This window comes from Pyricularia grisea, chromosome I (genome assembly GCF_004355905.1).
Source record: "Pyricularia grisea strain NI907 chromosome I, whole genome shotgun sequence".
NCBI lineage: Eukaryota > Fungi > Ascomycota > Sordariomycetes > Magnaporthales > Pyriculariaceae > Pyricularia > Pyricularia grisea.
Genome location: NC_044973.1, coordinates 3,332,230 through 3,348,475, shown reverse-complemented (window position 1 = coordinate 3,348,475; position 16,246 = coordinate 3,332,230). Strand labels below are relative to the sequence as shown.

Sequence of the window (16,246 nt, the reverse complement as noted above, 5' to 3'; positions counted from 1 at the left end):
GTACCACCATCACGCGATGATTTACAACTGCCCCTACCTGCACACGTTCTTGCTATTATGATATATATGGTAATACAAGTAACTTGATGGGTGGTAGGTAGGTAGACAGGCAAGTAAATAAGTAGGGAGGTAGGTACGTAGGTGACAGGAAGAATACATCATACTTTGTACAATGGTACAAGTATCAACATAGGTATGCAATTTGTGGAATGCTCTTCTTCATTCGCTCCCTCATGTCATCATCCCCGCTCATTTTTCATACAATACAAAACCCTTAAGCCCATTGGATCCCTTGCTCATCCCCAGTCTAAAATAAGGCTACAACCCGTATATATATCAAAAAACCCATTAAAAAAAAGCCTTTTTTTTTCTCAAATTTCATCATCATCATAATCCTTCTTCTTACCCCTGCTGTCCAAAGTGTCCATGCGGACTTGTTCACCTCCACTGCTCTTGTTGCTCGCCGGCATGGCCAGCGCCTGTCGTGCCGTCTCGTTGTTCTCCAGGAACTCGCGCAGCTTCTGCTTGCCAATCTCGCTGGCCTGGTTCGCCGCCGCGTTCGTCATCTGCATCATCGGCCCCAAAAGGTTGAGGTTGTAGGCGACGTAGAATCCACCTGCAGATAGCAGAAGGAGGATGAAGAGGAATGGGTTGCGGATGACTACGATTTTCAAGTAGTTAGTGTTTTGCCCACAAAATTGAAATGCTGTCACAACACGGATAAGTGAGGGGGAAAAAAAAAAAAAGACTTACCCATCCAGATCTCGTTCCATCCAAACGCAAAGAGCGCAATCCAGAAATACAACGGAACCTGCGTCATGCCACCAAGCGCACCCCTCTTGGCTTCGACGTAGACGCCATCTGCCGTCTTCTTGAAGCGCACGACAAGATCCTGGCGCTTGCTCTCGCTCAGAACTGTCATCTCCTCTTCAAGGCTTTTGCCTTCCTCCTCGTCAATGCCACCAATGGGAGTCAGGTCCTCCTCGTCATCGGGCTCAACACCCGGGGGTTGGTTACCAATCCACCCTGGCAGGTCAGGAGACGCGTAGGTCTCGGCAAGACGGAACCGAGACAACAGCGGGATGAGGGTCAGGGTCGACTCCCGTGCCCGCGTGTAGATGCCCTCAATGTCATCAGTGGGGCGCCAGATGCGCGGGACACCCGCCTCGTCGTATCGGAACTTGTCCTCAAAGTTCTCGCGGAGCTTCAACAAGATGTTGCCCTCCATGACTTCCTCGTCGATCTTCTCCCGCAATGCAACCCAGCTCTTGCGTCTTAACCTCCAGAGTCCAATCTCGACCTCTTCCGGGCTGGCCTCAAAGCTCTTTGCACGCTCCGCAAAACGTTCCTGAGCTTCCTTGACCACGGCAGCGAATACGGTCCATATGCGATCCCAGAGGTCTTTCTCAGTTGCTGGCTTCTCTCCAGTCTCTGGAGCTCCCGAACCACCACGACCGGAGCCGAGTTTGTTGAACTCGAGGCCGATAGAGTCACCAAGTCGTGACTTTACCCAGCGCTCTACCCGAGTTGCCAGTCGGCGCATCTCGTCCTTGCGTAGCCGTGCGCTGACCTCGTCCAACTCTTTCTCGAACAAGAGGAACTGTGGCTTGAAGTTGGTCCATGCCAACCCCTCGATCTCTAGAGCCTGCGCCTCCTTGGCAAAGATGTCGAGTGTTTTCCTCTTTTGCTTGTCGACAATCTCGGCAAACTCGTATGAGCCCCCTGATTTCTGGCCTGCCTTGACCGCCCCGGTCACAGCATCGCTAAAGGCCGCCACGCCAGCCTTGTGCGCCGCCATAAGCTGCCCCTGATACAACGCCTTGAGGCGCGAGTCCATCTTACCCTCGAGTTCGGCCTGCTTCCGAGTGTACACACCCTTGTGGTAGCGACTCGCCTGCACCTTGAACGCATCAACCGCCTTGGAGCGGGCACTCCTGGCAATATCGCCCAAATCAGGCAATACAAAAGGTTTTCCAAGACGGCTTGCCTCAGCCTGCTTGTCCTCCAGTGGGGTTATGGCCTCATCGAATGCGTTCAAAACATCCCTCGAAATCTCGTCGCATCTGAACTGTGCCAGCAGCTCCTGCTGCGTCGGCAGGTCCAAATCCTTGTTGTTGACGATTTGGTCCCAAATCCCTTCGGCGTAGATAGAGAAGCCATCGGCGGGGATGCGCCTGTGGTACTCGGGCAGGAAGACGCCACCCACAAACTCCTGATCCTGGGTCGAGCGATGGCCTGCCACGAATCTTGTGCCAAGGTTTTCCACTTCTGTCACGAACTTCTCGGGCTGCAGGATCTTGTGGGGCAGAGCAGCAAATGCAAAGTCAAAGTAGTCCTCGATCTTTGCGTTTTCCAGCGCCGGGGGTTTCGAGATTGACGACCATATCTTTGTCAGATCTTGGACGAGTGTGTTGCGCAGGTTGGAGAGGGGCGTGTTGCCGATATGATCGCGGATTACGAAGAAAAGAAGCGAGCGCGGGGATGATCTTTTCCGAGAGGGGCGCACCGTGTTAGTGCTTGCGCATGGGGTGTCGTCATGGTGCGCGCAGGGACGGAGGGCGACTTACTGCTTGTCCTTGAGAAATAGTTGCAGGTTGACCTCAAACACAGTCTTGAGCAGCCCCATGTTTGCGCCCTGATACAACCCAACCTGGTGCTCCCAGATATTCACAATCAGGACCTCGCTGGTGGCGAGCGCAAACAGGGCGCTCTTGCGTTCAAAGTCTTGATCCTCGCCGCGCTCCCGTCCATCGGTACCCTCGACATCCATGACCAGAATGTTTTCTGCCATCTTGCCCTCCCGCTTGTTCTTGGACATCCAGATTCCCTTGGTAGTCTGTCGGCGCTCTGACTCGGACATGACGCTGAACTCGGTGCCGAACAGGTTGTTCAGGAGGGTGGACTTGCCGGTGGACTGCGAGCCGAAGACGGAGATAAGGTGGTAGTTGAATCCGGCCTCTGCGACATGAGTGCGGCGGAGGTAGTCATTGACCAAGCCACTGGGAAGATATCGAGAGTCAGCACCGACATCTTTGTCTCTCTGGTCGGTGCGTTTTGTTTGTCTTGTGCAGGCATCACGGCAAGTAGGTGCAATTCAAGAAAATAAACCTACTTGTACTGCTTGTCTTCGTCAATGACCTGAATGCCATGTTCGTATTGTGCGTCCGTCGGCTCGCTGCCGACGGCGGCAAAGTTGCCGTTCATGGTGGTGGTGGTGTTAATCGTGGTAGTGTTGTTGATGATGGTGCCGTGCTACCGAATTACAATGCCCCAACTTGGGTTTCTGGAAAGAAGGAAGGGTTGGCGCAGAACCAAAAAAAGAAAGCCAACGAACAAACTGGCCACAGCAAAGTAAGGCAAGGTAGGTTGCTAGGCAGTTGTGGACACTATCGCTGGTCGTTTGGCTGGCTTTGCGGGAATATCCGCTGGGGAAGATGGAGTCCTCGACTGTTTGATGGCGTCAAAGCTCGCTCGGGAAATTACAGTGGCCAGCTGGCTCCCTACCTAGGTACCTTGCCCCGTGCTTTGCGAATGCGAACAATTGCATATGACAAGTTCAGTGCCCTTGTGTTGGCTGGTTCGGGGCTCCTGCTCGTGTGTTTGTTAGGTTAAGTTTGTGGTTCGTGTCCACTGCCCCACTAACAGGGAGGTGCTTCATTGGCTCAACAGATTCTCGCCAGTAGTAAGTAAGTCACCGACAGGGGGGGTCAGTCGCTCCTTAACGTCATCACAAGATCGGATCACTCGGGCTTTTTGTTCTTTAAAAAGCTTTCGAGGTCAAGAACAGACCAAATTCAGGTGTGCAGGTGTGAATTCTCATGGTATTGTGGATATTTCATACCTGACTACCTACCTACCTTACTCACCCTCTGTTTGTAATCTTGTTGTTCATCTCACTATTTGTATGCTGTCTGAGCATCTTCTACTATTCTAGAACTAAACCAAATCCTCCAAAAAAAAGGAGGGGCTTGGCGACAGGTACCTTGCAGGTTTGGACTTGCTTGCATGCTGATGCCGGCCTGTCAGCCAACACATCCCGTTTGTGTTTCAATGCGCCTGCAAAACATCCATATGAAGGTGCCACATGTACGCATGACAAGTTTGCTGTATATTCCTTATCAAGCAGTCACTGTCAGTAGTCAGCAGTTACATTTTAACATGTACAGTCCGCGTCCGCACAGAGTGCTTATCGGCTGTGAACATTTGGGTAGGTAGGTTTGAACAAAGAGCAAGTATACTAAATAGGTAGACAGGTAGGCAAATACCAGGGTAGGACGAGGTTAAGTAGAATTTCAGGTACTATAATTTCTTCATTTGTATAAATATTGAGTAGGACGTAGAACTGACTGCTGACTACTGATATTGGCTGCTTGTTAAGAACGTCCAAGATTTATAGTAAACGACCTCTTTATTGGCATTTTCTTTGAACATCAAGAATATTTCGAACTGAGCTTCTTCATGATGGACATAGCACCGCCTCGATACCCTCCCCCAAAGAGTGCAAAATGATTCAGGTGGTGATACCTGTCGACTTGATCAGTTGGTTTTCCATAAACGGGCATAATGCAGACGCAAGCCAATGTCTGACTTCCTAGGGCGCCACACTTACAGCTCATACAACGCCACCCTGTCCTCAAACTCCTCCACGGGTTCGGACTTTGGCACGAGCTTCCCGTACTCCTCCCAAAATCTTGAACCAAAGCCGCCAAACATGTTCATGATCCCTAGCTCGTACTCAGAGTGCCCATAAACGCAGCTCGGGTCGTACACCACCTCCTCCACGCCACCGTCCCCGCCAGCAAACTTGCCAGTGCCGTGGTTGCCACTCCACAGGTCCCCGTGCACAACCACGGGCTTTACCCCCTTGAGGTGTCCGTCTCCCAGCAGCCGCGGTACCACTCTGATCGCGACGGTCTCAACGGTCCGCTCCAGCTCCGCATCCTTCCCGTTGTTCCTGATCCCGGCGGCGAGGATGTGCCGGAGCCTATTGTCGGCGTAGAAATCGGCCCAGCTCTCCTTCCAGCTGTTGTCCTGTACTGTAGAGCCGCAGCAGGTCGGCACAGGGAAGCCAAACATGGGCTTATCGAAACCCTCCGGTACCGGCGCCGACGTTGTGTGAAGCTGGGCAAGCTTGGCTGCCAATGATTTTCCAGTCCCTGATGCACCGCGGCCACCGAGGTCCAGAAAATCTGTCGCCATGAAGAATCGCCCCTCTAAGGACATTGCCCCGTGGGCATGCGAAGCCGGGCAAAAATTAGGCACGGCTGAATGAATAGCGTTCAGGGACGCATGCTCTCCTAAATGTAAAGGGAATCAGTCCGTGATCTTGATACCTGATAGCCGTGAGGGAGGAAAGTAGAAGCACTTTGGCACCTTTGAACATTGTTTCTGCATCCTTTCCCGATCCTGTTTTGACAAAAAAGGTCTTCTCTTCCCCGTCGACGGTTCCCCAGAGCTTAAATGTCGACGCAAACCCCGAACCGCCATGAGCACTCATCTTGGTAGTCTCGGCATCTAGGCCGAGCGCCTTCAGAATGGCAGGGTCTAGACTTGGCGCCATTGTTACTGATTGGGGTTGGTGTTTGTGGGCTAGGAGCAATCGTTTTTAGTAAAGAAAAGCTGCCGATAGTTAATTAGTGGTTGGTTGTATTTCTGACCTCTTTGCGAGCATACGGCGTTTTTTTTTAAGCTCAGCAGTGAATTGGATCTAAATGGTGGGTGTCCGCAGTAATATACATATGTATGTACCTTGAATTTATAGTGGGTATATGTAAGTTAATAAGTAGGCAAGAAGGTGAACAGGTAGGTAAATAGGTAGGCAAATAGGTAGGCAAATAGGTACCTATGTAAGTAGTTAGATACTTAAGTTCACTTTTTCGTCGGTTTATAAGTATCGCCTAAATTTGCTGCTGAGCTGGAAAAGGTGTCTACTCGCCAAGTTATCCGCTGGTTTCTGTTTGGACAAGATAATCGCAAAACAATACATGTCAACTATGTTTGTGTTGGCCAGGTCAGCATGACGTCAACTTCTCCAAATGTGAAATCAACTGAATATTTACTTTTATGCGGGGAAATAATTGGTACAGACTTTGCAACTCTTGAGGCTACTGGTATCGAAAATTGAGTGTTTCTTTGCGCCTGGACGGAATGCTTATCTCTACGTATGAAGCCGAAGGGCGTTGGCTGCTGTCTGGGGTCATAGCTCGTGTGCGGCAGGGGAGAAATTTAAGCAAAGTAAGGAGATATGCAGGTGCCTTCAGTACCTAAGTAGGTTGTAAGCACTTCGGTTCAGGTGTCTCAACAGCTGAGTCCATCAAGAGAACAAAGATGATGGCTAATAGTCAGGGTGCATGTTTATCAACAGAGTGCTATTGCTTTTAATTGCTCGGCAGTAGCAAAATCATGGATATATGTAATATCACCCGTTCGCCCCAAAGTCTAGGTACCAATTAAATCAGGATTTGTAAACCATCCAGTTGACATCGCCGGCCAATTCCGTAAGTGCACAAGAAAAGTTGTTACAAGAGGGATGCGGGAGAAATAACAAATATGGCGAGTAAAAACGAGGAAGTGATTCAGTCTATAATGTAGGGTATTGCTTTTCTTAGATACCCAGGGTGAACTCAACGCCGACATCGATGTCACGAGCTGTGTAAAAAGACGTTAGTACAGTTACCCTACGCCCCTCAAGCCTGATAAAGAAACAACTGGTGTCGACTTACCCATCTTGACAACCTTTGACAGCTGCACAGCCTTCTCAGCTGCGCTTTGCAGGTCGTCGATCGAGAAGATCTTCATGCCCGAGTCGTTGATGATCTGGTGGGCCTGCTCGACGTTGGTACCCTGAAGACGGGCAATGATGGGAACCTTCAGGTTGAGGGTCTTGACGGTGTTGATCAGACCGTTGGCGATGTGGTCGCAACGGACGATACCACCAAAGATGTTGACAAAGACGGCAGAGACCTTCTGGTCGCTCGTGATGAGCTCAAAGGCCTCCTTGATAGCAGCGGGGGTGGCACCACCACCGACGTCAAGGAAGTTAGCGGGAGAACCACCGTTCAGCTTGATGATGTCCATGGTGGCCATGGCAAGACCAGCACCGTTAACCAAGCAGCCAATATCACCATCCAGCTTGATGAAGTTGAGGCCAGACTCGGCGGCACGGACCTCATCGGCGTCCTCCTGGGTGGTGTCACGCTTCTCGAAGATCTCCTTCTGACGGAACTCGGCGTTGTCGTCGAAGCCAAACTTGGCATCCATGCACATAACCTTGTGGTCCGAGGTCTCGGACAGAGGGTTGATCTCAATTTGTGTCATGTCCTTCTCGATGAAGATCTTGTACAGCTTCTGGATGGTGTCCTTGGCGTCCTCAATGCACTGCTCGCTGAAGCCCAACTTCTGAGCAATGCCGCGTGCAGTCTCATCAGTGACTCCAGTGTTGATATCGATATGAGTGGTGATGATCGCGTCCGGGTTCTCCTTGGCGACACCCTCAATGTCCATACCACCTTGCGACGAGGAAACGATGACAGGGCTCTGCGAGCCACGGTCCATGAGGATGGCAAGGTAGAATTCGCGACGGGCAAACTTGCGCTCGCAGATGTAGACGGCGTTGCAGGGACGGCCCTGAGCGCCGGTCTGCTTGGTGATAAGCTTGTGACCAATCATCTGCTCAGCGAACATGCGCGCCTCGGTCGGGGAGTAGATAACGCGGACACCTCCCTTCAGGCCGTTGTCGAAAGTACCCTTACCACGGCCACCAGCGAGAACCTGCGCCTTGATGACCATGTCGTCGTGGCCGATCTCCTTTGCGACCTGCTCTGCCTCCTCGCCGCTCTTGGCGACCCTACCAGCGGGAACTTGAACGCCATACTATTTGGTGGTGAATTGAGTTGAGGTTAGTATAGCTCCTGGACATGGGTTTTTTTTTTTTTATTTTTTTTTTTTTTTATGCGTTGAATATGGGCTCTGGGGCAGAGACTGACTTTGCTGAGAAGTTCGGCCGATAGGTACTCGTGGATGCTCAAAGCTCGCTTTTGTTGCTGGGCGAAAGCTGGCCTGGCGAGGCCCGGGAGTCTGGGAGAAGTTTTGATGGCCGAGGCCAGGACTCGATTGCGCGCGACGTTGAACATTGTGACTTTTGACGTGAGTGAAAAAAAAAAGAGTGAAATACAAGAGAGGAGATTGGTCTTTGTAGCGCGTCTAAAAACCAGAGAAGTACGTGGTTGTGTGTTGCCGTTGATCCGGTTCTACCTAGAAGCCACGACTGACGTACTCTGAACTTTTTTGTTGTCTTTCTGCACGAGCTGCAAGGGTCCATCACCGGTCCAAGGAAGAGCTCTGCATCTATCAGTCCCCGTGCCCGAATCCGAGCCGTGTCACGGGAATTTCCGGAGTGCTCATTTCGCTTACCTAATGCACATCTGATTGATCCACCCATGCACACCTGCAGTATCTTGCAGCGTGCTAAACGTAGCCCCCAAGTGCCTGCATACAAGGTACATACCTACCTTATCTATGTGAATACCTAGGTCCCTCCCTACTTTAGAGAGGTAGTTTCAGAAAATTCTGTCGCATATATTGTATATTTCACTGTATACAACATATATGTTCAATCAAGTGCATTTCCTTGATAAGGACATCGTGACGGAAGTCTGCGAAGTAGGTATTTCGCTCATACTTCTCAGGCGCAATTCGACGATGTTGCCAGTTCATGCAGTGGTGTATTTCAAAAACCCCTCAATTCTTGCTCGTATAGCTCCTATGGAGCGTATATCAACCGTTTATGGTTGCAAGGCTGTTGCGACCGGCACGCACTTCTCGTATCTCGCCCCGCGCTTGCTCCGCCAATGTGTATCCATTTCCTTTTTTCTGGCTGGTCAGCGTCTTCATCTAGAACTAGGTACTCTCCCTCCACTTGTTAGATAGTGCGACAGACTCAACCCCAGAAATGCTGCCTAAATCACAATTCTTGTTGCGAGACAGGTCATATGTCTTCTGTGTCTGGAGGGTGTGGGTGTCTGCAACCCATTATCAAAGGAGGTAACAATGCTTTGAAAACAGCTGATTTGCTTACTGCGTGTTAGGGTTGGCACATATTGCCGTGAACAGGAAGGCTCGGCGTTTATTTTGTTCATTTTATCACAACAGCCTTACCATTCAAGCTGGCAGAGCGGAGTTACAGTCTGGACCCCCACTCACATAGACGCCGACCAGGCTCTTCAATCTACCTACTTATTGTTAGCTTTTTATTCTTTGCCAGCAGGAAGATGAAGCTGAGGACGTTACCTTCGCCCCCTCATAACTCCTCATTGATTGGTACTGACAAATCAGCAGTGCTCAAGCGGGATATTCCTCGAGTCTCTGCCTGTCATCCTTGCCTTGAATATTGTAGCCCGTCTTACTTGGAGCATCGCACAGCTTTGGACTTTTCTTGTCGTCCCCAAGCGTTCATATTCTTTTTCTCCTTTTCTTCTTCGCAACGCAGCTTGACAACATAGCATGTGCCTGGATTTTCCTGATACTGCGGACTGTTGAAGCAACAATGGAAGGGATTGGTCTTGCGGCGAGTATTATTGGCATTGTAGAGACGTCTTGGAAAATCAAGAACTACATTGGCAGTATCAAGAATAGTGCCAAGTCTCGGCTGCTTCTCCTAGAGGAAATAACACTCACTTGGCTGATTTACCAGCGGCTTGAGGGAGAGATCGACCTTACCAAAGGAGAGCTGGCGGATGAAACTTGGGTCCAACCACTCAAAGCCCTTGATGGATCCGACGGCATCGCCTCTCAGGTTCGCGAGCAGCTGGAAGAGATCAGTTCCCGACTCAATATACCTGAAGGCCGGTTTCAGAAGGTCATGGCGAACCTACGGTGGCCCTTTCAGGAGAAAGAGGCCATGAAAATAGTCGAACGACTCCACCGGCTAAAGGAAACTACGATAATGCTCATCCAGCAGTCTAGCTTCCGACTGACCCAGGATCTTCTTCACAACCTAAGCAATGTCAACACTGTTCTTGGCGACACACAATTCACCAAGCTACTGGCCTGGCTCACTCCACTCAACTTTGTTCGCAAGCAGGAAGAAGTCCTTGGCGCCGCTGATCCTTACAGCTGCGATCTCCTAGCATTCAGTCCCTTTCGACGATGGCAAGAGGGCCAGTTGAGATCATTGTGGTGTTATGGTGTTCCAGGTGCCGGCAAATCGGTTGCCGCTGCGTCGGTCTACGCGCATCTTGTCAGGCAGTACAAGGAAGAAAACGTAGCGGTGGTGATTGCCTTTTGCAGTTTCGACCATGAGAAGTCACTGTCTCCTCAGAACGTTGTTGCTAGCTTGATGAAGCAAATTCTGCAGAGACGGGGGAGTCAGCATGTTCCATCGAAACTGACCGAGGAATACACACGCGCTACAACGACCAAGGATGGACAACCATTAAGCTTAGCGGCTGCGACTGAGTTCCTCAAGGACGAGCTTCAGGAATTCGACGAGACTTACGTTATTCTTGATGGCCTTGATGAAGTGCGTGGCAATGATAGGGCGTCTATGGTTGAGGCCCTCCATGGTATCAAGGCTGGGGTCAGGATTATCATCACCTCTCGTTACTTGCAAGATATCCTTGAAGCCTTTGGGAAAACGCAGGTTTGCCAAAGCTGCCGCAAGGAAGACAACGAAGCCAAAGCCTACTGGCGAAGCAGAGACAGTGCGACATATGTCGTGTGCGATAGTTGCCACTCAGCTAGAATTCTGAGTGGTACAAACGAGCATCAGACCTTGAGAGAACTGAAGTGGGCCAAGTTGAAGTACCGACCAAGTGCGAAAGGAATAAGAGCCTATGTATCAACAAGACTGGACTCGGACAGGAGACTACGAAACCTCCTTGGGCCTGACTCTGGTGAAGAAGAGCTCAGAGCGCTGGCAATTAACACAGTTACTTCAAAGGCTGAAAATATGTAAGTTTTCTCTTGGGAGTCACTTATCAAGCGACCAATTTTGAGAAACCTTACCTGCCTTGTGGTATACCTCCTTGGTTTGTTTTGAGGAACCACACTAATACACAAAGCTTAACTGCAGCTTTCTCTTGGCACGCCTTCATGTTGACTCCCTCTCCGAGTGTTTAACGGTTGGCGACTTGGAGCGAACATTGAACTGTTTGACCGGAGACCTAGATCAGATGTACTCCGAGAGCCTAAAGCGAATGGAACGAGGCCTGACCAGCCGGAAGCATAAAGAGCTCCTTGACAAGCTTTTGACTTGGATCGCTTGGGGTCAAAGGCCTCTGAGTGTCGCTGAGCTAGGCCACGCTCTCTACGTTTACGCAGGAATCCAGGACATCAGGGATCGAGACATTCTACCTGTCCGAGAAATCACCGCATGGAGCGCGGGACTACTGTTTGTTGACAGCAACGATCGCGTGCGGGTCATCCATCCTACAACCAGTCGCTTTTTCGTCGAAAGAAGAAATAAGCTCTATCCTCAAGGCGACCGGATTATTGCTCATGACTGTATCAATTACATGAAGATGGTTGGTCTTACAACCGCCTACTCCGGCCCTGACGAGAGGATTCAGTTTATGCTCCGTTGCAGGAGGTACCCTCTGATCAAGTATGCGGTGGAACATGCCTTCAAACATGTTGCCAGAAGTGAAGAAAAGGATGACGACGACAGAGTGGTGCTGTTTCTTTTGAACGAAGCCAATAGGAAATCCTTCGTCCAGGCGCTCTATTACCTAGACAAGAAGTGGAGCATCAACGGGGATGTGTCTGCTCTACATCTTGCCGTCCACCATGGCCTTGTTGATGTCGTGGAGCGTCTCATAGAAGAAGGCGGGGATGTCGACAGCCAGGACATTTATGGGGCGACACCGCTGATGTACGCTGCGAACCGCGGCGACGAAGCGCTCCCTGAGTTGAAAAGTCTCCTCAAGGCCGGAGCTGACGCGGCGATTCAGTGCTCGGTCGGTTCAACGGCTCTCATGCGAGCAGTGGCTTCGGGCGCCGAACGTTTCGTAACCCGGCTTTTGCGCCAGCCAGATGTCAACATCAACGCGGTTCCTTCCAATGACAACTTCCTCCCAGCGCTTGTCGGGGCCATCAAAACATCTAATGACGCCATATTGAAAAAGCTGCTATCGCACAAAGATGTGGACGCCAACTTTACAGGGCAGGATAGACCGAGTATCCTTACGCCTCTGCATTATGCTGCGATTCGGAACAAAGTTTCTGCCCTCAAGCTTTTGCTTAAGCATAAGGACATCAAAGTTGATATCCCAGACTCAAGTCAAGGGTGGACTCCTCTCTTTTATAGTAGCACTAGTGAAGTTGCGGGGCTGCTCCTTGACCATGGCGCCGATATTGATTTCCAAGACAACTACAAGGGCACTGCACTTATGCGTGCGGTGGACAACCACGCTCAGGAAGTGGTGGAGCTCCTAATCAGACGCGGTGCAGACGTCAACCGTCAAGACATGCTAGGTCGAACTGTGCTTCATTCAGCGGCTGTGAATAATGCCTGGCAGGCCATGGAATATATTGTCAGGAATGTTCCCAGTATTGACATCAACGCTCAGGGGCAGCAAGGGGAGACTGCCCTGCACGACAGCTGTGAAGGAAATGATATCCGGGCGGTGAAGATCCTTGTGAGCGCGGGAGCTCGCTGCGACATCAGGAACAAGGACGGCAGGACAGCTCTGGAGATTGCCGAGCTGAGGAAGAGCACTAGAATCTCAGAGGTTCTCAAGAAAGCCAAGGGGTATGACGGTACAGATGGCATGCATATCAAAAAGACGCTTGCGGAGGCTGTGGTTGCGGATCCAGTCGACGTGCTACAGTTCAGAATCGCGAACGCCAACATCGACGACCTCCATAAGTCCTCGGCATTTCACGGTGCCCCTCTTCACCAGGCGTGCGAGTATGGTCGTGCGGACGTTGCCAAGATGCTTCTTGACGCTGGTAGTGATACCGAGATCAAGAACTCCTTCGACCGCACACCGATCTTCATGGCTATAACATTTGGCCACTTGGAGTGTGTCAAACTCCTCTTGAGCTATGGCGCCGACGGTGATGCGTCGCCTTTGACCAATTTTTCGCTGTGGGAGTATGCATGGTCGCTTGGATACAGAGAGATCTCCATGGAGCTGATCGAATACGGCGCACGCATAGACAATACCTCTGTGTATATGAGCGTACTGTTACTCCAGGCGGTATATGATGATAATGTTGTAGTTGCAAGACGCCTCGTCGAGGCGGGCGCTTCGATACACCAAAAGTTGAGTGGTGTCACGGCAATGCAGTTGGCAGATATTGAAAAGTCGCGGGAGGTGCTAAAATACTTTAGTGGACTAGGTGATGATGATGTATAGGTAGGGACGGTTACGAGAGACTGATGACAATAGTATATGGATTTGGTAATATCAAAATAGATTTGTCTGTTATGTTTTGGGGTATCGTGGACAGAAAAGAAAGAAATGGCTAGCAGCCATGGTGGTGATGAGGAAATTATCTACCGGAAGCTGTGTGCGTGTGATATCACACCGTAACCGCACATGGTTTGTGTTAAATGGAACGTTTGCCTACCAGGCCACCTACTCAACGTATCTTGGTAACCTTGCCCTACCTTACCTACCTTACCTTGACTACCTTACCTACCTTCCCGCCTACCTACGCGTTTGCCTACCTACCTTACCTACGTGCCCGTTTACGTGCCTACCCACTTGCCTTCCCACCTACCTTACCTCTCTCTCCACCTGCTTTACCTGTCTACTCACCTCACATTGACTTCACATTGTCACCAGCCAAGATCCAGGTGCCAGTCTTTGGCTCAAAGTTTGGATCATATCAAGCTCATTTGATCGACTTGGATCTTCCACTTTGAATCTTGATAACATCAAGAAACCAAAAAGAAAGGGACGACGAAAAGGCCAAGTCCATACCACGCACACCAACATGGAGGAGGAGGAGGAGTCCTACCAGTTCAAGTTTCCTCCGGAGCTTCTTGAGCTCGTGGTGCAATTCGCTATCCCAGCGAGGTCATTCAAGAGAGCACTCAGGCTGAGGCTCGTCAACCGTAAGCATCACCACTCGTCTACATGTTTTTGATGATGATTATGATGATGATATACAGACTACTTACCGAATGCCACAGGGAATTTCCAATACATCGTTGACAAAGAAATGTTCCGCACGCGTCTGTTAGATGGGCCACTCAGTATTGTCTGCGATGACCTTTTACACAACCCTGAAAAGGCCGAATATTACCGCAATGGTGACCATGATACGCCGTGGTTCGCGTTGATTAAACGCTACTATGCCCAGCGCATACTCCATCAGCCAAACATCACCGACCGGCGGTGCCCGGATGTGTTATTTCGCAAAGCTGTTGCCATTCTGTGCAGGTATAAAGGCATCAAACAGGGTGATGACACGGATGCCGTGCTGTCTATCACGACTACAGTGTGCCAAGTCGGATTCTGGGAGAACTTTTGCTGCCTTCACAACCAGTATCTTGGCTACTTCAACTACAGAATGTTTGTGGGCACAGAAGCCTGCCGCGGTCTGCAATATTGTAACCCTCTGGCTCTGAAGCATCTCCTGTTGAACGTGGCCTTGTACCTTGGCGACGTCGATCTGATCGCGCAGTTCTGGTACATGGCGCCGCGGTACCCACCCCCAAACACTTCCGCCTTGCGAAATCAGTACCCGTTCCACGGCCACCAGATGATCGCGTCGGCACATGGCGGCCTCAATGCTTTCAAACTGCTCAACTATCTGGAAACTGGCATCTACACAAAGAAGCAGTACGCCGAGGAGTTTTCCAACAACGTCATCTTGAACCTGGTCGCCAACATATCCAAGCAAGGCGGCAGCACCAGACTCATCCATTTCCTGCTGGGCCTTGACATGACATGGAACCCTAACGGTTCCTGGTTTCACTGGCCGCTCAAGGAAGCGCTACTGCACGCCCACACGCCAGACGTGTTTGAGCACCTCGCTCCCCTGGGCGGACCCCATTTCACTCCACTCTCCTCGCATCACTCCAACGGCTTGTTCGTGAGCAGGTCTACGCCCATGGGTCGTCGGCTGGCTCACCACGCCGCGCGGAACAACCTGGTCATGGTCAAGTACCTGGTCGAACGCAGCAGCGAGTCGTTCCTCAACTGCCCGGAGCCAGCAATGGTGGACCAGCCAGCCATGAGCATCTATCACCGTCGCTTGACACCCGACTACAAGGTGGCCAACCTGCTGGTGAAGCAACAACCGCTGTACAAGGCCGTCGCGGCCGGCGCCATGGAGCTTGTGGATTACATGCTGGAAGCCGGAGCAGACTGCAACATTTCCAGAACCTCCCCAGCGACGGCGTTGAGCGTGGCGGTGCGACGCTGCGATCTCGAGATGGTGCGGCTGCTGATCGAAAAGGGCGAGGCGGACCCCAACCGCGGCACGCCACCGCCGATCGTCCTGGCCGTCCAGGCCGAGTACCCGGCGATGGTCTATCTTCTTTTGCAGAAGGGCGCGGTCCTCGACACTCCAAAGAGTGGAGGCTGGGCAATGACCATCGCCGAGGAGTTTGGCCTCGACTCAATGAAGAAGCTGCTGATTGGCCTCGGTGTGAAGGCCGAATCGATGCACTCCTCTCCCTATGCGAGAAAGGGAGTCGATTATGAACAGGAAGCTGTAAGAGAGCTCATGTGCCCCGGCCCCTGGTTTCTGTTTCCGCGGTAGGTTTTTTTTTTTTTTTTTGCTCTTTGGCTTCTTTTAGAAGCGAATTTATAATGCGCAGCTGCTAATCTGGACTGAACCTGGGTTGAATTTAGATCTCAGCGATAGGGGGCTTTAAGCACCTTCATACCACGAAACCACCTGCGGCTCTAGTTGCACTGCATTAATGGATGCATGTCAAGGCTTCTTTTTGTGTTTGTGCTGGATTTGCAATGCTTGAGCATGTGCCCAGTATGAACTTGAAGCACAATGCAGCTCAGGAAGTACGTATGTGTGCAGTCCCTCGGGTCCTTTACATGTTATTAAGTGCTTACTTTTTAACAGCATGTAGTCTTGATGAGACTTTGTTAGATTAAAATTAAATGGGAGCTAGCAATGATAGGGTAGGATCAATCACCCAGGTTGGGCATATACAAGGTACCTTACCTCACTCAACTTTACTGGAATCATCACTTCGGCAAGGTATCATGGGAGATTTATGAGCTAGATCTGTTGGTCCATGCTGCCTTTTTTTTAGATTCCCTGAATACCA

At 50.8% G+C, this 16,246-nt stretch overlaps 4 protein-coding genes across 4 annotated transcripts; 1 reads left to right on the top strand and 3 right to left on the bottom strand.

The window, feature by feature from the left end:
- Positions 1-215: 215 nt before the first annotated feature.
- On the bottom strand, positions 216-3,509 carry PgNI_06062 (uncharacterized protein). The gene is made up of 4 exons (XM_031126091.1): positions 3,113-3,509; positions 2,568-2,999; positions 754-2,486; positions 216-661 (listed from the first exon to the last, which is right to left on the bottom strand). Exons 1-4 carry the CDS (start codon positions 3,202-3,204, stop codon positions 372-374), a joined length of 2,547 nt encoding a protein of 848 aa, XP_030982220.1. The 5' UTR covers positions 3,205-3,509; the 3' UTR covers positions 216-371.
- Positions 3,510-4,430: 921 nt separating this feature from the next.
- Positions 4,431-5,560, bottom strand: PgNI_06061 (uncharacterized protein; the record flags this gene model as incomplete). The annotated part of the gene is made up of 3 exons (XM_031126090.1): positions 4,431-4,524; positions 4,610-5,297; positions 5,374-5,560. 3 exons carry the CDS (start codon positions 5,558-5,560, stop codon positions 4,431-4,433), a joined length of 969 nt encoding a protein of 322 aa, XP_030982221.1.
- A 773-nt stretch (positions 5,561-6,333) lies between these two features.
- On the bottom strand, positions 6,334-8,287 carry PgNI_06060 (uncharacterized protein). Its single transcript, XM_031126089.1, has 3 exons — positions 7,986-8,287; positions 6,723-7,872; positions 6,334-6,648 (listed from the first exon to the last, which is right to left on the bottom strand). The coding sequence occupies exons 1-3, from the start codon at positions 8,130-8,132 to the stop codon at positions 6,605-6,607; spliced, it is 1,341 nt and encodes a 446-aa protein (XP_030982222.1). The 5' UTR covers positions 8,133-8,287; the 3' UTR covers positions 6,334-6,604.
- A 1,257-nt stretch (positions 8,288-9,544) lies between these two features.
- Positions 9,545-15,717, top strand: PgNI_06059 (uncharacterized protein; the record flags this gene model as incomplete). Its single annotated transcript, XM_031126088.1, has 4 exons — positions 9,545-10,950; positions 11,072-13,352; positions 13,903-14,062; positions 14,141-15,717. The coding sequence occupies 4 exons, from the start codon at positions 9,545-9,547 to the stop codon at positions 15,715-15,717; spliced, it is 5,424 nt and encodes a 1,807-aa protein (XP_030982978.1).
- Positions 15,718-16,246: the final 529 nt, after the last annotated feature.